At 50.7% G+C, this 23,243-nt stretch overlaps 1 protein-coding gene across 2 annotated transcripts in view; it reads left to right on the top strand.

Annotated features, from left to right (window-relative positions):
* Zer1 (zyg-11 related cell cycle regulator) overlaps positions 1-23,243 on the top strand; it is a 33,687-nt gene that overhangs the window by 2,677 nt on the left and 7,767 nt on the right. Inside the window, exons 2-13 of one of the 2 annotated variants that reach the window (XM_042680961.1) lie at positions 8,008-8,258; positions 9,844-9,994; positions 10,153-10,589; positions 10,838-11,014; positions 11,746-11,860; positions 11,989-12,135; positions 12,403-12,570; positions 18,557-18,772; positions 19,456-19,497; positions 19,609-19,728; positions 20,490-20,605; positions 22,953-23,141. In XM_042680961.1, coding sequence (XP_042536895.1) covers positions 8,101-8,258; positions 9,844-9,994; positions 10,153-10,589; positions 10,838-11,014; positions 11,746-11,860; positions 11,989-12,135; positions 12,403-12,570; positions 18,557-18,772; positions 19,456-19,497; positions 19,609-19,728; positions 20,490-20,605; positions 22,953-23,141 — 2,036 coding nt within the window. In that variant the 5' untranslated portion in view covers positions 8,008-8,100. Of the gene's footprint in view, positions 1-8,007; positions 8,259-9,843; positions 9,995-10,152; positions 10,590-10,837; positions 11,015-11,745; positions 11,861-11,988; positions 12,136-12,402; positions 12,577-18,556; positions 18,773-19,455; positions 19,498-19,608; positions 19,729-20,489; positions 20,606-22,952; positions 23,142-23,243 lie in introns of both variants that reach the window. The other variant, XM_042680960.1, reaches the window with a different exon arrangement.

Raw genomic sequence — 23,243 nt, 5'->3', positions numbered from 1 at the left:
GGAAATCCCCCTTTTCCTCCTGAGTAAAATGCTGTTGGTTGTGTGTGATTGGGAACAGGTTGGGCCTCACTTGTGAGGTTGGATCTGTATGGCCAGGCTGTAGGTGGAAGCTGTTGATCCTGGCAGAGGCTGAGGTTTTGCAGCCTGTGTTATAAGACAATCACCTTGTATTTCCCTACTTATCCTTCATGCCTGGCTACATCATCACATCCCAATCATAGGCTGAACAGAGCCAGAGAATTTGAAAATGAAAGGGCAAAGGACTGAGAGGGTGTAGCTCAATGGTAGTACGCTTGGCTAGCATGGCTGACACACTAGATTCCATCTCTAGCATTGCAAGAATAAAAATGAAAACAAAAGTCCAGAGCACTAAGAAGCTGAGTGCCCCCCCCACCCCACATGTTAGAGTAGCTGCAGCTGGAACCCCAGAATATTGACTTCGGAGCTCACATTCATGCCACAGCTGTACTGCTGGTTTGCACTGTATCTTGGATAATTCCCGTATATTTTGTGGGTCTCAGTTTCCCTCCATACCCAGTAAATGACATCATCTTCCCTTACCTGAAGGCCAATGGAAAGATGGGTTATGAAGGAGCTTGGTGCCCTCTGAAGCTCTCTACAGATGCCACGAGCTCTTAGCTCTCCGGTGTTCTGCTTGGCTTCGTTATGTCAGCTGCTCTTGGGTTCAGAGACCCTTGTGGGGCTACTTGAGGACCAATGGCGTATCTCCTTAGCTGTCACTGGAGCTGGTTTCCCAGCAATGAGAGCTGAGTAGGCAGAAGGGGCTCTAAGTGTATGCCTAGGAGCCTGGCTGCCCTTGAGAATTATTGGTTACCTTCTGCCATTCTTTTTTTTTTTTTTTTTTGTCTGTCATGGGGCTTGAGCTGTGGGCTGGGCGCTGTCCCTCAGCTCTTCAGCTCAAGTCTAGCGCTCTACCACTTGAACCACAGCACCACTTCCGGTTTTCTGAGTGGTTTATTGGAGATAAGCGTCCTGGACTTTTCCTGCTCCGGCTAGCTTTGAACCGTGATCCTCAGATCTCAGCCTCCTGAGTAGCTAGGATTACAAGCATGAGCCACCAGCGCCCGGGCTTCTGCCATTCTTTCTGCGCCTTCCTCAGCAGGTACCATCTACAGCACACATCTACGTGAAAGACTCTGACCAGACTGAAGGTGGGCAACCCAGCTGGCTCAAGCGTACCACAACCACCTGCCACACACTGTAGTGGAGGCCCTGGGGTATCAGAAAGGAAGCGTCTAGTCCTGTGGCAGTGCCAGTGGAATACTTTCCATAATGCCTCATCATCTGTGCTTGCTATACAAGAAAGTTCCAGGTTGTAAGGACAGTAAAGACAGTGGCAGGTGATGTCCAAAAGAGAAGCCATCCTGGAGGAACCACCCCTGCCGGGTCTGTGTGTGGGACCAATGAGAACATGCCTGGGAAGCTCAAAGCCCTGGGTCTCAAGCTAGTAAATTGTATACGTGGATCACCTCTGGCTACTCCGCCACTCCTTGTTTGGGGTTGGCACATGAAGCCATCTAGTAGATATCAAGGACTGAGCCCAGTTCTTAACATCTACTTGGTGCTCTGCATGAGTGTGGTCATGAAGTTGGCACAAACAGAACACAGGCAGTTTGGTTCCTAGCCTGCCCTAGTGCACTCAGGCCTGTGCCCCGCCCCCTTTTATAGTATTTGGTAATTGTTTCTTTATCAAGAGAGGATGGAGATACCAGCAGCCATTCCTCCCTCATTCCATTCCATTCCCTCCCACCCTCCTTTTTTTTCTTCCTCCCTTCCTCCTTTACTTCCTTCCTGATCTCTCCCCCTTTCCTTCCCCCTTTTTAATGCCAATACCAGGGCTTCAAGTCAGGGCCTCGAACTCTTATTTGACCTTTTCCCCAGTCACAACTGGTGTTCTACCACTTGAGCCATTCCTCCAGTTCCAGAGTTTTGCGGGTTAAGATTAGAGTCTTGGGAGGCTGGGAAGGTGGCTCAGTGGTAGAGCGCTTGCCTTGCATGCATGAGGCCCTGGGTTCGATTCCTCAGCACCACATAAGCAAAAAGAAAAAAGCCGGAAGTGGCGCTGAGGCTCAAGAGGTAGAGCTAGCCCTGAACTGAAGAGCTGAGGGACAGTGCCCAGGCCCAGAGTTCAGGCCCCACAATCGAACCAAAAAAAAAAAAGATTAGAGTCTTGCTGGGCACTGATGGCTCACGCCTGTAATCCTAGCTACTCAGGAGGCTAAGATCTGAGGATCACGGTTCAAAGTCAGCCCAGGCAAGGAAAGTCCGTGAGACTCTTATCTCTAATAAACCACTAGAAAACCGGAAGTGGCGCTGTGGCTTAGGTGGTAGAGCACTCGCCTTGAGCTGAAGAGCTGAGGGACAGTGCCCAGGCCCAGAGTTCAAGCCTCATGACTGACCACCCCCCCCCCCAAAAAAAAAAAAATTAGAGTCTTACGGATTTGTCTGTCCAGGCTGGCTTTAAACCAGGATTCTCAGATCTCAGCCTCTTGAGTAGCTATGATTATAGGTGTGAACCACTGGTACCCTGCTTGCTTGCTTGCTTCCTTCTTTTTTTTTTTTTTTTTTTGCCGGTCATGGGGCCTGAACTCTGGGCCTGGGCGCTGTCCCTCAGCTCTTCAGCTCTAGGCAAGCACTCTACCACTTGAGCTACAGTGCCACTTCCGGCTTTTTCTGCATATGTGGTGCTCAGGAATTGAACCCAGGGCCTCATGCATGCAAGGCAAGCACTCTACCACTCAGCCACCTTCCCAGCCCTGCTTTCCTTCCTTCTTTCCTTCCTTCCTTCCTGCCCTCCTTCCTTCCTTCCTTCCTTCTTTCTTTCTTTCCTTCTTTCTTTCTTCCTTCCTTCCTTCCTTCCTTCCTTCTTTCTTGACAGTATCTCTATAGGCCAGCCCTGCCTCAAGCTCTTATTCCTCCTGCTTTAGTTACAGGCATGCGCCATCACACCTTGCCTTCACTCTATTTCTATATCTTCCTAGCATTACCTGCCCTCTGATTTAGCCAAGTGATCTCTGACCTTCACCTGCACCTTTGTTCCCTAGAGTCTCTTGACATTTTCCCTGATTCCCTTTACGGCAGCCTCTCAGTCTAGGATCTTGCCTGGCCTAGAGCATCTAGCCTTAGTAAGTAGGGCATTTGTTTGGGCTCCCCCAGCTCACGGGTTAATATTTCACAAGGTGGGCGCTGCTCCAAGGCTCCCCAGCGCCTCTGTTCTCTGTGTCAGGATGCTGTGCTTGCCCTTGCTGCCTCCTCTGGACCTCGCTCCTCTGCTCTCTAGCGTGCATGGATGATGGAAGAGCTTAGGGGTGAGGAGAATTCTGGCTTTGGCTTAGGCTTGTGTTTAGCTCTATCCATCTTGAGATCTCAGTCGAGCTTCACGTCCTGTCCTTCAACATCTTGTCAGCTTCAACATCTTGTCAGTGAATAAGCTGGCTGGCCATGTCAGAGGGCCTTGCCGAGACCTTTCCTGCACCAGCCAACTGTATGTTGCTGCTGAATGCCAGGCACAAGTCGGCGCCGGGATGTGGGTGTGGGTGCCAATGTCCTAGAGCTCATGGGCTGGGGGAGGGGTTGGAGACAAATTGTTACGTGACCCATTAGTTCACTAGTGGCCATGTATGTGTGTGTGTGGGGGGACATATTGTGTTGGTTAAATAAGAGACTGAAATAAAGTTTGTAGGGAATTAGCTTGGTTCCAGAGCATCCAACATGGAGGTGGGGTGCTAGAGCTATGGTTACTGTTTTTCTCTTTCCCCTCCCACTGGCTCTTCCCCAGGAGGATCCTGTTTTAGAGAACTTGCAGGAAAATGGATGGATAAGACAAAAGTTTCTTCTTGTGTGGCGGGCTGTCAAAATCAATATCCTTTCTGTCCCCATGCTAGAATCCAGATGGCTGTGCCTGCCCCCAAAATGAGGGTTCCTCCTCTGTACATCATCTTTATAATAACAATTTTAAAAATTTGAGTTTGGGGCCAGTGGCTGACCTGTAATTCTAGCTACTCAGGAGGCTGAGATCTGAGAATCACAGTTTAAAGCCAGTTTGGGCAGGAAAGACTATGAAACTCTTAACTCCAATTAACCGTCAGAAAACTGGAAGTGGTGCTGTGGCTCCAAGTGGTAGTGCTCTAGCCTTGAGTGAAAAAGCTCAGGGACAGTACCCAGGCCCTGAGTTCATGCCCCAAAACTGACAACAAAAAACAAAAAAACCTAAGAATGAGAGTCCCTCAATTCTAAGGGGTAGATAGAGTGAGCAGAGTATCTCTGATGGGCACCAGGCCTGAGCTGGCATAGGCAGGGAGCAATAGGTAGAGTAGGCAGAGGTGGTTGTCTCTGATAGGCACCGGGCCTAAGCTGGCCTGGGCAGGGCGTCGAGCCCTCAGGCCTCTTGGCTAGCTACCTTTCAGTCACTGCCACACAGTGGTGGGTAGATGTGCTGTCTACCTGCTTTTCTCTTTGGGAGCCTTTGGTGACCTTAGCAATTGAGGTGGGGGTGCCTCCTCCACCTGAGGAGTAGCTGCCTGGATACCCTAGGCCTTGACCTGCAGGAAAGGCAAAGCCCCTGGTGGCTCTCTCCCATGCAGGCAGTCAGAGGCCTTGGCTGTGATCAGTTTCCAGGGACTCATGGTCAGTGAGTCTTCACTCGGGCCATGGCATTTGTTGAAAACTGCTGTGTCAGGATCTGTGAACATTCAGTGCTTCCTGTGGCTTGGGTCCATGGTGTCAACATCCAGCACCCTTCCTTTCAGCCTGTGCACCTCTTTCCCTCCATCCCAGGACACCTGTCTCTTTTCTCTGCAGCACCATATTTAGCTAGGACTGATCTTTGCAGTTTCAGCTGAAATGCCTCTTCTAAAGAAGCCTGACCTGAAGCTAGGCATCAAGAGGCTGATACCTGGAGGATCATGTTCAAGGCCTGCCTGGCAGAAAAATCCCTGAGTCTCCATCCCCAGTTAAAGTAGGAAGCATGGTTCAAGAGGTAGAGCACCAGCCATAGCACTTGAGAAAAATCCCTGGACCTGGGGGGGGGGGGGGTGGCTAGGAGGAGGAGCTGGCCAGCTCCAAGGAAGGCCCCTAGGTAGGAGGGTTTCTGGGCCTCATAGCCCTCTTGTCAACTTCAGAACCCTGGGCCCAGTTACATGATATGCATTTGTGTGCTTCAGCCCTTGTGTGTTTCCCCGCAGAGCCAAGATGTTCTGTGTGGGAAAGAACCTTGCCTGGCTTGCTCACCTTGCTGAGGGAAGGCTAGGTACAGGGAAGCCATGCCAGACAAGTCAGGTTCCTGTCTTCCAGAGGCTACTGTCTGCTAAGGATGCCTGTGAGGCACCCCATGGGAGCACCCTAGCAGTGTAGGGGTGGCCACCCTTGTCCTGGGACTGGAGGACTAGCTAGTTTAACAGGAGAACTCAAAAACGGTGCCTTAGATGGTTCTGCCTGGAGGAAGGAGATATAGAAATGTGATTGGGAAGCCTGGCAACAGTATTCATAGCAGGAAGTGGAACGAATGATGTTGAATTTGGATGGTCCCAGATGAAAGATGTAAAGATGATCTGAGCCTCAGGCCTTCTGCCAGTCCAGGAAAGAAGGCCATCTGACTAGACAAGAGGGTCAAAGGAGACCCTGGGGGCCAGAAAGCTGGCTCCAGTCCCAAAGGCCAGGGGTGACTGCTGGAAGAGATTCCTGGCAGAGCAGGACCTGCCTGTGGCCCTGCCTTTTGGCTCCAGCCTCCTAGGCAGGAAAGGGCTACCGCTTCAAGTCTGGAAGGAGTGGAGGCAGGCAAAGGCCAAGCTGAATCTGAGAATCCTGCTCATTCTGCCTTCCCTTCAAGGTGTCACCTCTCCCATTGGACAGCTGACATATTGGGCCTTGTGGGAGGTCTTGGCTTAGAGGATACCGTCCCTGATCTGCGTGAGGGCCAAGGCAGATGGTCATGATAAGAATGGGGTCTTTTCCCTGCATAGTACTAGATAGAGATTGAATCCAGGGTCCTGAACAGCTAGATAGCATTCTAACATTGAGCTATACCTCCATTTTCACCCTGGTTTAATTTTTTTTTTTTTTTTTTTTTACTTTGAAGCTGGCACCAGTGGCTCTCACCTATAATTCTAGCTACTCAGAAAGCTAGAATTAGCTGATCTGAGGATCATGATTTAGAGCTGGGCAGAAAAATCTGTGAGACTCATTTGTTTGGTCGGTCGTAGGGCTTGAACTCTGGGCTTGGGCGCTCGCTGTAGCTCAGCTCTTCAGCTCAAGGCTAGTGTTCTGCCACTTAAGCCACAGCGCCACTTCTGGCTTTTTCTGTTTATGTGGTACTGAGGAATCGGATCCAGGGCTTAATGCATGCAAGGCAAGCGCTCTACCACTAAGCCACATTCCCAGCCCTCTGTGAGACTCTTGATTTCCAGTTAACCAGCAAAAAAGCCACAAGTGCAGGTATGGCTCAAGTGGTAAGCAACAGCCTTGAGTGAAAAAGCTAAGCAAGAGCGTGAGGCTCTGAATTCAAGCTCCATTACTGGCCCACACAAAAAAATTGACTTTGATACATGGTCTTGGGATGCCTTTGAACTTGCTGTGTAGCCCAGGCAGGTGTCAAACTTCTCCTGCCTCAGCCTCCTAAGAAGTTGGCACTATGGTGTGTGATGGTTTCTTATTCCTGTTTTAGAGGAAAAGATGGTAAGGCACAGAGAGGTGAAAATCCTTGCTACAGTTCACCTGCTTTTAAATAGTGGGTTGAGCCAGGCACTGGTGGCTCACGCCTGTAATCCTAGCTACTCAGAAGGCTGAGATCTGAGGATCTCAGTTCAAAGCCAGATGGGCAGGAATGTCGGTGAGACTCCAGTTATCCACCAGAAAACCGGAAGTGGTGCTGTGGCTCAAGTGGTAAAGTGCTTGACCTAAAGAGCTGAGGAACAGTGCTCAGGCCCAGATATCAAGCCCCATGACAAGAAGAAAAAAAAAAAAAAAAAGGACTGGGAATGTAGCCTAGCCTATTGAACCCATACCTGGGTTCAATTCCTCAGTACCCATATACACAGAAAAAGCCAGAAGTGGCATTGTGGCTCAAGTAGTAGAGGCTAGCCTTGAGTAAAAGAGCTTAGGAGCCCGGCACTGGTGGCTCACGCCTGTCATCCTAACTACTCAGGAGGCTGAGATCTGAGGATCACAGTTCAAAGCCAGCCCGGGCTGGAAAGTCCATGAAACTCTTATCTCCAATAAACCACCAGAAAACCAGAAGTGGCGCTGTAGCTCAAGTGATAAGAGCGCTAGCCTTGAGCTGAAGAGCTGAGGGACAGCACTCAGGCCTGGAGTTCAAGCCCCACAAATGACCAAAAAAAAAAAAAAAGCCTAGGAACAGCACCCAGGCCCTGAGTTCAAGTCCCAGGACTGGCCAGAGGGGGGTGGGGGGAATAGGGGATTGAGACTTGGAGCTGGGATGCCCACCTTCCATGCAGTTTCTGGTCTGTGGCATCACCTGCTCTCAGAGCTGCCCAACTGCAGACACACAGCACACTGTGACCTGCTCCATTCTTGAGCAGTCTGCAAGTTTCCTAGAAGCTCAGCACTGTTGGCACCCTCTGAGAGCCAGTGTGGTAGAATCCAAGAGACCAGGCTCCAACCCCGAGTACACAAAGTAGCCCTTTGCCTTGAGCATGCATTTCCTCACCTGTATGACAGCCTCAGTGTTTGTTGTGTACTGTCTGTGTCAGGCTCAAGACTGGAGGTGTTGCTCAAGTGTAGAGAGGTAGTGGCTAATTGTAAGTAAAAAAGCTGAGTGGACTTGAGGTCCTGAGTGGAAACTGTAGTACTGGTGGGAAGGTGGGGGAGGGTGTGACAAAGAAGGGAGTCCAGAGCTTTGGGTCTGGCCCTTCCAAGCTGCTAGTTTGGATGTTACATTGGGGCCTCAGTTTCCCCACTCAGAGTAGCTGTAGGGTGGTTGATGTTCCTGGCCCCTGTCTTCAGCTCACTTGGCTTCTTTCCCTTCCCAAGGCTGAGCTCTGCCAATGACGTTGTGAGTGTTGGAGAGTCACTGTAGCCTTTGGGGGGCCCTTTTCCTGGGGTGGCCACCTGCCTGCCCACAGCATGGCGTCTGACACGCCTGAGTCTCTGATGTCCCTCTGCACTGACTTCTGCCTGCGCAACCTGGACAGCACCCTGGGCTACCTGCTGGACAAGGAGACTCTGCGGCTACATCCTGACATCTTCTTGCCCAGCGAGATCTGTGACCGGCTGGTCAATGAGTGAGTAAGCCAGGTTGGGCCAGGGCTGGGACTGTGTGTGTGCATGGTGGGCATACGCACAGGTGTGTGTGGGTACAGAGGTATATCCATTACCATAGAGGTGGAGATGTGTATGTGCTGAGCTGTGTACAAATGTATGTACACAGAGACATGGCAGCATACCAGGGTTGAGATTTCAGAGTGGTGAGCTCTAGAGCCTTTCTGCCAGCCTAGGATTTCTCCATGAGCTGCTACCTATGCCACATTTCATTGAGGCTCGCCCTGTGCATAGGGTGTGTGTGTGTGTGTGAGGGGGGGGGGGGGAGGAGGGAGAGAGAACCACAAGTGTGCATGTAGTGATGAGATGGAGCATGCCCTGCATATGAAGGAAGGTATTATATGCTGTCCCTGTGTGTGTACACGTGTATGCAAATGGGTGTTCCCACAGGTAAACTAAGCACACAGACAAGTACAGATTTATATACGTGCTAGTGCTAGAATAAAGAATCCATGGCCTTATAAACGTAGCTACTCAGGAGGCCCAGATCTGAGGATCACAGTTCAAAGCCAGCCAGCCAGGGCAGGAAAGTCCATGAGACTTCTATCTCTAATAAACCATCAGAAAGCTAGAAGTGGAGCTATGGCTCAAGTAGTAGAGTGCTGGCCTTGAGCAAAAATAGCTCAGGGACAGCACCGAGGACCCAAGTTGAAGCCCCATGACTGACACACACACACACACACACACACACACAAAGAGCCAGGTGCTGATGGCTCACACCTGTAATCCTAGCTACTCAGGAGGCTGAGATCTGAGGATCATGGTTCAAAGACAACAGGGCAGCAAAGCCAGTGAAACTCTTATCTTCAATAAACCAGTCAGAAAACCGGAAGTGATGCAGTGGCTGAAGTGGTAGAGCGCTAGCTTTAGGCTGAAGAGCTGAGGGACAGCGTTCAGGCCCAGAGTTTAAGCCCCATGACTGACAAAAAAAAAAAAAAGAAAGAAAGAAAAAGAAAAGAAAAAGAACCATCTCCAGGACCAGAAAAGGCCTGTGCCATGTGTGACGCTCAGGGCTCAGGTAGAGAGCACAGCAGCACAGCCAGGTTTGAGATCACAGAGTGCTGAGCTCCAGAGCCTGTTTGCCACCTAGGACTGCTGCCTGAGCTGCTGTCTGTGCTTGCTTTCATTGAAAGCTTGCCCTGTTCCCTACTGCAAATTCCAGACCACTTGGCATAATTGGCCAAGTGGAAAGGTTGGGTGCGGCTGATAAGTAGTTGCATAAGATGGTATGTATGTCAACCTGGTGGAGGGCCTGGCTATAGTATGCAGGGAATGGCATGCGTGTGGGGTACCCATGTGCATGTTGTGTGTGCACCTGCAGAGGAGGTTTAGGTGTCTGTGTTTGTTACGGGGGTGTCCAGGCTCTGCTCCTGAAGGAGTGATAACAACCATCGCTCTGAGAGTGACTTATAGGCTCCTGGGCACCCTAACCACATCTGTACTGTAGTAAGTGTCCCTCTGTTGGGAGGAGGAGAGGGATTGCTGCTGGGTTGGTCGGGCTGTGAAGGTGCTCGGGTCCCTCCTTGAGTCATGTTCCTTCTGTCCCAGGTATGTGGAGCTGGTGAATGCTGCTTGCACCTTTGAGCCCCACGAGAGCTTCTTCAGCCTCTTCTCAGACCCCCGCAGCACTCGCCTCACCCGCATCCACCTGCGGGAAGACTTGGTGCAGGACCAGGACCTGGAGGCTATTCGCAAGCAGGTAAGACTGGCTGGCCAAGACCCCACTGGGCTTGGGAACAGTACCTTCAGCGCTGCCAGTGCTGTCCCTGCTAGGCAGAGCACCTTCCCAGCCACCTGCTAAGGTGATGCCAGGGTGGATAGAGGAGGTGATGCTGACAGAGTTGTGCCCACACCTAGGACTTGGTGGAGCTGTACCTGACCAACTGCGAGAAGCTGTCCGCCAAGAGCCTGCAGACACTGCGCAGCTTCAGCCACACGCTGGTGTCCTTGAGCCTCTTCGGCTGTGCCAACATCTTTTATGAAGAGGAGAACCCGGGGGGCTGTGAGGACGAGTGCCTCGTCAACCCTACCTGCCAGGTGCTGGTGAAGGACTTCACCTTTGAGGGCTTCAGCCGCCTCCGCTTCCTCAACCTAGGCCGCATGATTGATGGCGTCCCTGTGGAGTCGCTGCTGCGGCCACTGCGCTCTCTGGCCGCCCTGGACCTGTCAGGCATTCAGACAAGCGACGCCGCTTTCCTCACGCAGTGGAAGGACAGCCTGGTGTCCCTTGTGCTCTACAACATGGACCTTTCTGATGACCATATTCGTGTCATCATCCAGCTACACAAGCTACGGTGAGCTACCCACCATGCCCAGCTCACCAGGACAGGGTGGGCTCTGTCATTTCTGGGGGTTCAGTTCTGGCCAGGTGGAGGGTAAGGACAGAAGCGCTGTTTACTCCTTAAACCCCATGTTCCAGCTGGGGAGGTCTGTTGAGGGCACTGGGTCTCTGCAGGGCTCCTTCTCAGGATGCCCTGATCATCTGTGGGGGAGTGGGGCCCTCCCCTGCCACAGTCTGAGGGAACCCCCGCCCCACCTGCAGACACCTGGACATCTCCCGAGACCGCCTCTCCAGCTACTACAAGTTCAAGCTGACCCGGAAGGTGCTGAGCCTCTTCGTGCAGAAGCTGGGGAGCCTCATGTCCCTGGACATTTCCGGCCACATGATCCTGGAGAACTGTAGCATCAACAAGATGGATGAGGAAGCGGGGCAGACCAGGTGGGGGCCATGGATTCACCAAGCTCTCACTTAGTATCCTCTGCCTGCCACAGCGCCCTGCTGGGTAGGGGAGATAAGCCAGTCAGGCCCTGTCCTCTCTGGGCCTGGTGAGCCAGTAGGGACAGACAAGTCATTTTTGGGTGGGGCTGTGGGGCGGGAGGTGCAGGTTCTGTGATGGCACGAGGATCAGGAGGAAGAGGAATGGCACCTGGCTGTCACGAAAGCCTTTCTGTCTGCCAGAACAACAGCACGTGTCAAGGCCAGGAGGGAGTAGATGAGCCCCTGGGAAGCCCCTGTGCCCAGACTGGCAGAGTGCAGCATACTGTGGCTTGGGAAACTGGGGCCAGCAGAGACTGCTGCTCAGCAGGTGTCACTCACCTAGCTAGTGCCAGAAAGGCCAGTGGCCAGGTCACATTTAAACCCAGGCACTGTCATTGACCACAACCTCTGCCAAGCTGACCAGCTTGTCCCTTCATGACTAGGTGAGACGTGGGCCGGCATGTCCTTTCTAGCATGGCTGTAGTGGTGACTGTCCCATGGCATACTGCTACCTCCTACCTCCCATCCCATACATGCTCTCCAGTGTTTCCCGCCACCTCTCCACCATGGGGTCCATCTCCCCTACCCTTAAGAAGAAAAAACTCTAGAGCCAGTAATGGCCAGAAAGCCCCCTGGGGAAGCCCCAATCAGGCTTGGCCCCCAGCCACTGATCCAACACGCTCCTTCCACAGCATTGAGCCCTCTAAGAGCAGCATCATGCCTTTCCGGGCCCTGAAGAGGCCCCTGCAGTTCCTCGGACTCTTCGAGACCTCCCTGTGCCGCCTCACGCACATTCCAGCCTACAAAGTGAGAGGCAGGCGAGGAGGGGATGAACAGGGAGCTGGGACAAGGGAAGGGATGGGCAGGGTACCTGGGTGTCTGGGGCTTCCACCCTCTGACCTCTTCTGCTGGTCCTGGGCATGTCTCCTCCCCAGGTGAGTGGTGACAAAAATGAGGAGCAGGTGCTGAACGCCATCGAGGCCTACACTGAGCACCGGCCTGAGATCACATCCCGAGCCATCAACCTGCTGTTTGACATTGCACGCATTGAACGCTGCAACCAGCTCCTGCGGGCCCTGAAGGTTAGCCGTAAGCCCAGAGATGGCTCCTGGCCAGCCAGGCTCTCTCACCACCCTCTTCCCCCAACCCTAGGGAGCAGGTAGTCTTGCCTGCAGACCCCAACCCCACCTGGCAGTGCAACTTCCTTCCCCAGGGCCTCGTTCAGACCGCATGCCCACCATTGCCCTACGAGAGCAGGCCTGGGTCAGCCCTGCCCTGAAAATGTGTCCATGCCCCTTACACACATACATACATACACACATACACACACACACACTATCTTCACACAGCTGGTCATCACGGCCCTCAAGTGCCACAAGTACGACAAGAACATCCAAGTGACAGGCAGCGCTGCCCTCTTCTATTTGACCAACGCCGAGTACCGCTCAGAGCAGAGTGTGCGGCTGCGCCGGCAGGTCATCCAGGTGGTGCTGAATGGCATGGAATCCTACCAGGAGGTGACGGTGAGCCCCCTGCCCACCATGGCCCGCATGCTTTGCCCAGCCACCCACCCCGTTCCTACTTCTGAGGGCCCTAGACCCTCAAGTGCTCACCTGGCTGTGGGCTGATGTCCCCAGTGCCCTCTCCCCAGACACCACTCCCAGTCCCTTCGAGCTGACATTCAGGGTCCTGGAACCCAGCCACCAGCTGTCTGTTGCCCACAGCCACAACCATCTACCACTCCGCCCTGCATGGAGGCTTGCCTCTGGGCCTCTGTTCGCTTTTCCCCAGCCTCTCTGCCCCTGACACTCTTCCCAGGGTCTACTTTTATTAATGACTGTTTTTACTAGAAAAGCAATAAAAATGTGTATTATTCCTAATAATAATTACACATAGAACATAAAACCACACATAATTCCACAACACAGAGTACCACTATTGTTCTGGATTTGTCTTGCATTTGTGTTTGGTAAATGGGGTCATTTACACAAACTGTGCTCTCTGTGTGGTGTGGGCATTTGGTATTTGGCAGTGCCTGTGGATGTGAGCATTTCTCAGGGCAATACTGGTGCTTGAACTGACCGATACAAACAAGCAAACAAAAAAACAGATTGCATAACAAACAAAAAACTTAAAGTGATACAAGAACAAGTTTCTTTTGTTGTTGTTGGTGGTGGTGGTCTTAGAGCTTGATCTCTGGGCCTGTGTGCTGTCCCTCAGCTCTTCAGCTCTAGGCGAGTGCTCTACCTCTTGAGCCACAGCACCACTTCTGGTTTTCTGAGTGGTTTATTGGAGAGATAAGAGTCTCAAAGACTTTCCTGCCCCGGCTGGTTTTAAACCACCATCCTCAGATCTCAGCCTCCTGAGTAGGATTACAGGTGTGAGCCACCAGGGCCCAGCTTTATTTTATTTTTTATTTTGTTGTTATTTCTTTTGTCAGTCCTGGGTCTTGAACTCAGGGCCTGGGCACTGTCCCTGAACTTCTTTTGTTCAAGGCTAGCACTCTACCATTTAGCCACGGCACCACTTCCCAGCTTTTTCTGTGTATATAGTACTGAGGAATTGAACCTGTGGCTTCATGCATGCTAGGCAAGCACTCTACCACTAAGCCACATTCCCAGCCCCATAACAAGTTTCTTAGGAAGTGCAAGTCCCATCTCCTCCCTGAATAGAGCTAGTTTGAATGGTTCCACTATTCGGTGTGGTCTCTGCAGAGCCTGCGCACGGACCAAGCCCCACACCCTGGGTTGTAGCTCAGAAGGAAGGTTGTGCCCTTGTGTCTGTTACTGAATCTCTTCCAGGGTTAAACCCTTAGCTTGACCTTTATCTCTGACTCATTACTGACTGTACTTAACTGATGATCCTTCCAAGACATTTCTACAAATAGAATTGCTCAAGCAATAGATATATAAGTTTTTAGGCATTTTGTACTTATTTCCAAATTGTCCTGCAGAAAGGCCAGATGGGGCCATAGCTTTGGCTGGGTGGAAGACACACATTTCTCAGACTTGTTTGATTTGGTCTGATGAGAGTTTTGGGTTTTGGACTCGGTGCCTGAGTCCTGTCCCTTAGCTTTTTATCTAAAAGCTGACGCTCTATCACTCAAGCAACAGCGACACTTTTGGTAGCTAATTGGAGATAAGAGTCTCATGCACTTTCCTGCCTGGGTTACTTTTGAGCCGCAATCCTCAGCTCTCAGCCTCCTGAGTAGTTAGGATTACAGACCAGAGCCATGGATGCCCAGCAACTTCTCTGGCCTTTAGAGTGGTAGTTCTTTTTTAATTTCCTAATTGGATAAGAGGAATATTTTTTCTTTTCTTTTCTTTTCTTCTTCTTCTTTTTTTTTTTTTTGTTGTCAGTCGTGGGGCTTGAACTCTGGGTCTGGGCGCTACGCTATCCCTCAGCTCTTGAGCTCAAGGCGAGCGCTCTCCCTCTTGAGCCACAGCGCCACTTCTGGTTTTCTGGTGGCTTATTGGAGATAAGAGTCTCACAGACTTTCCTGCCCGGGCTAGCTTTGAACCATGATTCTCAGAACTCAGCCTCCTGAGTAGCTAGGATTACAGGTGTAAGCCACCAGGCGCCTGGTGAGGAATATTTTTTCTAATGAAAACATATCAATTGAAGACTCCTAACTGAATTAATAAACCCTATCAGGGAAGGAAAATCAAAGTAACAGGAAGCTACATTTAATCTCAAGACTGACAACAATCAACATTGACAGGGGGGGGTACCCTCCCTCACTTTCCACTGGTGACATAGGTGGTATGGCGGCCTATGGGGGGGGGAGGGGGACAAATGACAAAACCCGCCAGAATGTAAATTCATTTACCTTTCTGTCTAAGAACTTCAAGGTTAGAAATATGCAAAGAAGAAAAAGATACGAGGGCTGGGAAGGTGGCTCAGTGGTAGAGCCCTTGCCTTGCATGCATGAAGCCCTGGGTTCGATTCCTCAGCACCACATAAGCAGTAAAAGCCAGAAGTGGTGCTGTGGCTCAAGTGGTAGAGCGCTAGCCTTGAGCTGAAAAGCTCAGGGACAGTGCTCAGGCCAAGAATTCAGACCCCATGACCAACAAAAAAGAAAAAGGAAAAGGAAAAGATATGAATACAAGCACCCTTATCTGATGAAGCAGAAATCAGGAGAGACAACAATGTTCTTGGGGATCAGGTTCCTTTATAGGTAATAATAAGTAATCCCCATCTATCTCCACAGTGGACTCGTACAGTACCATCGGTCAGCCTATGAGGAAAGACATCCACTGCATGCTGATGATTTAAGAGTCATTTGGGGCTGGGAATATATATGGCTCAGTGGTAGAGTGCTTGCCTAGCATGCATGAAGCCCTGGGTTTGATTCCTCAGTGCAACATAAACAGAAAAAGCCTGAAGTGGTGCTGTGGAGTGCTAGCCTTGAGCACAAAGAAGCTCAGAGACAGCCCAGGCTCTGAATTCAGACCCCAGAACAGGCAAAAATTAAAAAAAAAAAAAAAATTGGAACCGTTCTGTATGATAAATTCTTTTTTTTTTTTTTGGGGGGGGGGGGTCCGGTCGTGGGCCTGAACTCTGGGCCTGGGCGCTGTCCCTCAGCTCTTCAGCTCAAGGCTAGCACTCTACCACTTGAGCCACAGCTCCACTTCCGGCTATTTTTTTTTTCTGCTTATGGTGCTGAGGAAACAAACCCAGGGCCTCATGGGTGCAAGGCAAGCGCTTTACCACTGAGCCACCTTCCCAGCCCATGATAAATTCTTTTATACTTCCCTAACCCAAATATGTAATTATTTTTGCCTTGTGGATGCCACCAAACTTTACGGTGATCACCTCTTAGGAGTGACATGGAGACTTTGGACAAGTATGGTGGTGTATTCCTGTAATGCCAGCACTCAGGATGCTTACGCAGGAGGATCAAAAGTTTGAGGCCAGCTTGGGCTACATAGCAAGTCCCTGTGTGGAAAAAAAACCTTTATATAACTAATATACACTAATGAAAAAAGGGAGGGAAGAAAATAAAGGAAAAAAAATAGATTGACTTTCTACTTCAGTGACATGTGAAAGTTTATGGTAAGTATTGCTTTTATAATTTAAAATAAATTTTTTTTCTTTTTTTTTGTCAGTCATGGGGCTTGAACTCTGGGCTGCGCTCTTCAGCTCAAGGCGAGTGCTCTACCGCTTGAGCCACAGCGCTACTTCCAGGTTTCTAGTGGATTATTGAAGATAAGAGTCTCAGGTACTTTCCTGCCTGGGCTGGCTTTGAACCGAGATCCTCAGATCTCAGCCTCCTGATTAGCTACAATTACAGGCGTGAGTCACTGGCACCCGGCCTAAAGTAAACATTTTTAGTCAGGCTCTGGTGGCTCATGCTTGTAATCCTAGCTACTTGGGAGATCTGAGGATCATGGTTAAAAGCCAGCCTGGGCAGGAAAGTCTGTGGAGACCCTTATCTCCAATTAACCACCAGAAAACTGGAAGTGAAGCTGGGGCTCCAAGTGGTAGAGTACTAGTCTTGTGCAAGAGAGTTCAGAGACAGTGCCCAGGCACTGAGTTCAAGCTCTACGACCAACAGAAACATAAAAATAAAGAATGAAATAAACTTTCCCCCAAATTAAAAAATACATAAATGCTCACACCTATAATCCTAGGATTGAGGTTCAGAGCCATTCCAGGTAGGAAAGTCTTATCTTCAGTTGACTACAAAAAAGCTAGAAATGAAGCTGTCGATCAAAGTGGTAGAACACTAGCCTTAAGCACAAAAAAAGCCCAGAGACAGTGCCCAGGCCCCGATTTCAAGTTCCAGGACCAGCACAAATGGTTGGTTGGTTGGAGATGAAGCTCAGTGATTGAATGTTTAGCATGCATGAGTTCCTGGGTTTGATTCCCAGCACTGCAAAAGTTGTATGTGTTTGTTACATGTGTGTCTGTGAAGTATTAGGAGAAAGAACAAAAAGTTAATCAAGGCCAGGCACTAATGGCTCACACCTGTAATTCTGGCTACTTAGGATGTGGAGATCAAGGTTCAAAGCCAGCCCCAGCAGACAAATCCAAGAGATTTTTACCTCCAACTAACCAGCAAAAAGCCAGAAGGAGGGGGCTGGGAAGGTGGCTCAGCAGTAGAGTGCTTGCCTTGCATTCATGAGGCCCTGGGTTCGATTCCTCAGCACCACATAAGCAGAAAAAGCCAGAAGTGGCGCTGTGGCTCAAGTGGTAGAGTGCTAGCCTTGAACTGAAGAGCTGAGGGACAGGGCCCAGGCCCAGAGTTTAGGCCCCACAACTGATGATTAAAAAAAAAAAGCCAGAAGGAGGTATGGGTAAAGCTGGTGGAATGCCCTCTTGAGCAAAAAGGCCAAACGAGTACAAGTCTCTTGAGTTCAAGCCCCAATACCACACACACAATGTGCACACACAGTAATGTCTCTGAATCACATGACATAAAGCATAATGAATGCCTAGTACCTGACAAGGAAAAAGGGGATGTGCTGAGACACCAAATGTACAAATGGTACAGAGAATAGGAGGCCAAGCAGCTACCTTGGCACAGCCTCCTTGAAGAGGTGCCCCAGGGACATGTGCCCTAGAAAAACCCACACTGCTGACACCTGAGCTCCCATGTGTGTACAGTGACCAAATGCCTGTCCATCAGCAGGAGAATAAATGAACACATGGAAGAATCGTGATGGAAAACTGTACAGTGGTGCAAAGAAAAGGAACATCAGCTGCATGTAACCAGTTGAGGTTGTAAGCCAAGCTGAACAGAAAAGGCAGGGAGCAGTGACAGTGGTTTCCTGGTAACAGTTTAAGCCAGGAAGGGACAGATGAGGATTTTTGGTGCTAATGGTGATGTGGTGATGTTTCTTAACCCAGATAGTGGTTATATAGGCTTTTTGTTTTTGTCACTTGTGGGGCTTGAACTCCAGGCCTGGGTGCCATCCCTGAGCCTCTTTGTGCCCAGGACTAGTGACCTACCACTTGAGTCAGCACCATTTCCGATTTTTTAGTGGTTAATTGGAGAGGAGTGTCTCGAGGGTCTTTCTTGCCCAGGCTGGCTTCAAACCACGATCCTCAGATGTCAGCCTCCTGAGTAGCCACGATTTCAGGCATGAGCCACTAGCACCTGGCTGGGTGTTTGTTATAATTTATAATTATTTCTGAAATTGTATACTTGTGGGGTCTCTGAATGTTTTTAAAACACTTTTGTGTGTATGTACTAATCTTGGGACTTGAATTCAGGTCCTGGGCACTGTCCCTGAGCAAAAGTTTTTGCTCTGCCTCTTGAGTCACCTTAGCTTTCTAAGTAGCTAGGATTTCAGACATGAACCACTTGTGCCTGGTGCAAAGTATTTTTGAAATAGCCTTAGTAAAACACAACAAAATAAAAAAGCCATGGAGTTCCTCTTCAGAGAGCCTTCCTGGAGCACCCGGCTCCAGTTGACCTGGTGCCTCCATGAAGCCCTGGGTCCCGGCTAGCCAAGGCTGCCCCTGAACGTGCCCTGCCTGTCTCCTGTCCTGGCCCAGGTGCAGCGGAACTGCTGCCTGACACTGTGCAACTTCAGCATCCCCGAGGAGCTGGAGTTCCAGTACCGCCGTGTCAACGAGCTCCTGCTCAGCATCCTCAACCCCACCCGGCAAGATGAGTCCATCCAGCGCATTGCCGTGCACCTGTGCAACGCCCTGGTGTGCCAGGTGGACAATGACCACAAGGAAGCCGTGGGCAAGATGGGCTTCGTTGTGGTATGTGGTAGCAGACACGCCGGGGTGTGAGTCACTGAGGAGGGCTGGGGTTTCATTAAGTGTGGAGGAGGCTGTGCTGAAGTATGGAGGCTTTAGTCTTGATAAAGAGCAGGGTGTGTGTGTGTGTGTAGCCCGTGACTTTGCTAGGCAAATGTTCTACTTCTGAGCTACCAGTGGTAACCCTGGAAAGATTCCTTAGTAGTAGTGACTGTTGCTGAACCCCCATGGATTTCCTCCCCCTTTCCCAAGCCCCCCACACCATGGTCCATTAGTGCCCATTTTACAATCCATTCCTGCCTTCTCAGACAGGAATGTGGCAGGCGTCCCTGGAACCACACGGCTGGGATGGAGTCAGTGTGCTCAGTGTGAGCCTGACATCAGTGTAGGTGGTGAGCAGAGCGGGCCAGCTGCCGGTGTCCACAGCACAGGTAGCCTAGCTCGCAGGAAGAAGAGAGGAAGGCATGGGCTCAAGTCCACCTCACCACCATGCCAAGGAGTCAGGGCAGGGCCTACCACACCTCCTGGTGCCAGCCCTAGGGTTCTGGCCTTGCATGCCTTCAAATATCCTCCCCAAAAGAGGCAGCTCCTGCAGGGCTGCATTTACCCAGAATGGGTTGCGATGCCCCTCCACGCTGGGGTCCTGGCTCCACTGGCCCCTGCCAAGCTCTTTCCTCTGCCTGCAGACCATGCTGAAGCTGATTCAGAAGAAGCTGCTGGACAAGACGGTAAGTCAGGGCTTCCGGACCCTCTGCCTGTCCCCGACGGACTACTAGCCCGGGCCCCATATGCGTGTCCAGGGTCAGGAGCTAAGCTGTCTCCCCCTCCCCTTCCGCCAGTGTGACCAGGTTATGGAGTTCTCCTGGAGCGCCCTGTGGAACGTCACCGATGAGACGCCAGACAACTGTGAGATGTTCCTCAACTTCAACGGCATGAAGCTCTTCCTGGACTGCCTGAAGGTGCCGCCAGCCACCCAGGCCCCACATCCCATGGGATAGACTACATCAGCCAGCAGGAGCTCCAGAGACCTACCCTGGCCCTCACATATGCCGGGTCCTGTGAGGTCCCCTGTCCCCTCCAAGGGAAGGCTTACCCCAGCCTCTCAGCAGTAATTTCTCACACTGCCCACAGCTGACCAGGATCCACCCCATAGCAGTGGACAGCACTCCGCCCAGCAGGATGGGCTGTCAGTCTAAAACATACCCCACAAACTCGTGTTGTGGGCTGAGCTACGCTTGTCCCAGACGTTGGCTTGCTCTCCCCAGCTTTTGTTCTGTGACACAGTCTCTGCTTTTTTACTCCCTCATCACATGGCCCCAGCTCTGCCCTGGTGCTGTGGAAAGAAGCCAGGCGGCTATTGTACTCCTCCCTTATGGAGTTGCAATGGCCAGACTGATGCCCTCAGAACTTTTTTTTTTTTTTTTTTTTTGCCAGTCGTGGGGCCTGAACTCTGGGCCTAGGTCCTGTCCCTCAGCTCTTCAGCTCAAGGCTAGCACTCTACCACTTGAGCCACAGTGCCACTTCTGGCTTTTTTTGCTTATGTGGTGCTGAGGAATCGAACCCAGGGCCTCATGCATGCAAGGCAAGCGCTCTACCACTGAGCCACCTTCCCAGCCCCCTCAAAACTTTTCAAGGGGACACCACCAGGCACTTGGTAATTAAGTAGGAATCCATTGGTCCCCAATGGCTGAGTGGTCCCCGCTGGCTCTCATTTTGCCAGGAATTCCCAGAGAAGCAGGAGCTACATCGGAACATGCTGGGGCTCCTGGGGAACGTGGCAGAGGTGAAGGAGCTGAGGCCTCAGCTGATGACTTCTCAGTTCATCAGCGTCTTTAGGTAAGTGTTTGCCTCTCTTCTTACGCTGTGGCTGCCTGGAAGCGCAGACCTGTAGTCTGTGTTCAAATTATGCAGAACTGTAGTCACTGTTACAAATGCTCTTAGCAGTTTTATTTTGTATTGGTCCTAGGGCTTGAATTCAGGGCCTGGGCACTGTCCTTGAGCTTTTTTTCCTCAAGGCTGCCACTCTGCCACTTGAACCACAGCTCCATTTCTAGTTTTTTGTTGGTTAGTTGGAGAAAGAGTCTCACAGACTCCTGCTTGGGTTTGGCTTCAAACTGTAATCCTCACATCTCAGCCCCCTAAGTAGCCAGGGTTATAGGTGTGAGCCACTGGTGCCTAACACTATAGTGTTTCTTATTCTTTCAGCCTACCATAAATGCTTTCCTTGTAACTATGGCTTATGTAACCTGAGATCCCTTTAGAATGAATCTGATAAAGAGACACCAGATGACTAGACATTAGTGTCAGCCTCCTTGAATGCACCCACATGTGCAAAGTGAGCTCCCAGCACTCATACACAACAGCCTTGGTGAAATAGTGAGGCCAAGGCTATGGCTCTGCTCAGTCTCTGTATAAATGCAGTGTTCATGCCTTTTGTTTGGGATTTCCCTTCTGGCTTTTTGTTTTTTCTTTTATGTTCTTAGCTGATGTTCATGAAGACAATGAGTGCTTAGTGCTATGCTGCTGAACGGATATCTTACCTAAATCTTGTGGGTTTTGTTTTTTGTTTTTTGTTTTGTGAGTCCTGGGGCTTGAACTCTGGGCCTGGGCGCTGTCCCTCAGCTCTTCAGCTCAAGGCTAGTGCTCAGTCTCTTGAGCCACAGCACCACTTCTGGTTTTCTGAGTGGTTTATTGGAGATAAGAGTTTCACGGATTTTCCTGCCCGGGCTGGCTTTGAACTACCATCCTCAGATCTCAGTCTCCTGAGTAGCTAGGATTACAGGCAGGTGTGATCCACCGATGCCCAGCATCTTACCTAAATTTTAACCCATCTATATATGTGTGTGTTGGGTCTTATACTTTGTTGAGCTTTCTTACACAACTGGTTCTTTACCATTTGAGCCATGCTTCCAGCTATCCTTTTACTGGTTATTTTGGAAATAGATTCTTGCCAACTTTTCTGGCTGGGTAGCTTCAAACCACCATCCTCAGCCTCCTTCCTAAGTAGTGAGGATTATAGGCAGAGTCATTGTGTGTTTGTTTTGTTTTTTTTGGTGTGTGTGTGTTTGTGCGCGCACGCGCACGCACTTACACGTGCAAGCATGCCTGCCTGCACTGAAGCTTGAACTCAGGTCCTCGAGCACTTACTCAGCTTTGATCAAGGCTGGCATTCTTACCACTGGAGCCACATCTCTACTTCCAGTTTCTTGGAGTTTTATAGATGCTTCTGCCTGGGCAGAAGAGGTTGGAAGATGCCTGTAATCCCAGCTATTCAGGAAGGGGAAGATTGAGAAGATTATACTTCAAGGCCAGCTCAGACAAAATGTTAGTGAGACTTCATCTCAACCAATAAGATACACAGAGAGCCATAAGTAAGAGAAGTGCAATCTTAGATCGGCCCCAGATCACAAGATGCTACCTAAAAAAGCAAAAAAAGTTGGAGGCATGGCTCAAGTGATATAGCATCTACCTGGCAAGCATAAGACCCTGATTCAAACTCCAGTACCCCTAAAAAAGAAAACTGAGTCCAGGCACTGGTGGATCATACCTATAATCCTAGTCAGAAGGCTGAGATCTGAGGATCATGGTCTAAGCCAGCCTTGGAAGGAAAGTCTGTGAGACTCATCTCCAATTAACCACTGGAAAGCAGGAAGTAGAGCTATGGCTCAAAGTGGTAGAGCACTAGCCGGGCGCCAGTGGCTCACGCCTGTAATCCTAGCTACTCAGTAGGCTGAGATCTGAGGATGGCGGTTCAAAGCCAGCCCAGGCAGGAAAGTCCATGAAACTCTTATCTCCAATAAACCACCAGATAACCTGAAGTGGCACTGTAGCTCAAGTGGTAGAACACTAGTCTTAAGCTGAAGAACTGAGGTACAGCGCCCAGGCCCAGAGTTCTAGCCCTCCAACCGACCAAAAAAAAAAAAAAAACTATTGTAGCTACTCAGGAGGTTGAGATCTGAGGATTGCGGTTCAAAGCCAGCTGGGGCAGGAACATCCCTGAGACTCATATCTCCAGTTAACCACCAGAAAATTGGAAGTGGCTCTGTGACTCAAGTGGTGAGCTGAAGATCCCAGGGACAGTGCCCAGGCCCAGAGTTCAAGACCCACCCACGACTGACCAAAAAAAAAAAAAAAAAGAAAGAGAGAAAGAGAGGGGGCTCTATTTTCCTTTTTCTCCTGGTAGCCACCTGCTGGAGAGCAAGGCCGATGGTATCGAGGTGTCCTACAATGCCTGTGGAGTCCTCTCCCACATCATGTTTGATGGGCCCGAGGCCTGGGGTGTCTGTGAGCCCCAGCGGGAGGAGGTGGAGGAGCGTATGTGGGCAGCCATCCAGAGCTGGGACACCAACTCCCGCAGGAACATTAACTACAGGTAGGGGTGGGGCGGGCAGGGCACAGCTCTCCTCCCTGCTGCTCCAGCTCCACTTTCCCCGGGTCCCACTCTTGTCCTGTCTGTCCTCACTGACGCACAGCC

This window comes from Dipodomys spectabilis, unplaced genomic scaffold (genome assembly GCF_019054845.1).
Source record: "Dipodomys spectabilis isolate Male_0828 unplaced genomic scaffold, ASM1905484v1 ptg000067l, whole genome shotgun sequence".
NCBI classification, from domain to species: Eukaryota; Metazoa; Chordata; class Mammalia; order Rodentia; family Heteromyidae; genus Dipodomys; species Dipodomys spectabilis.
This window is presented reverse-complemented; position numbering and strand designations above follow the sequence as displayed.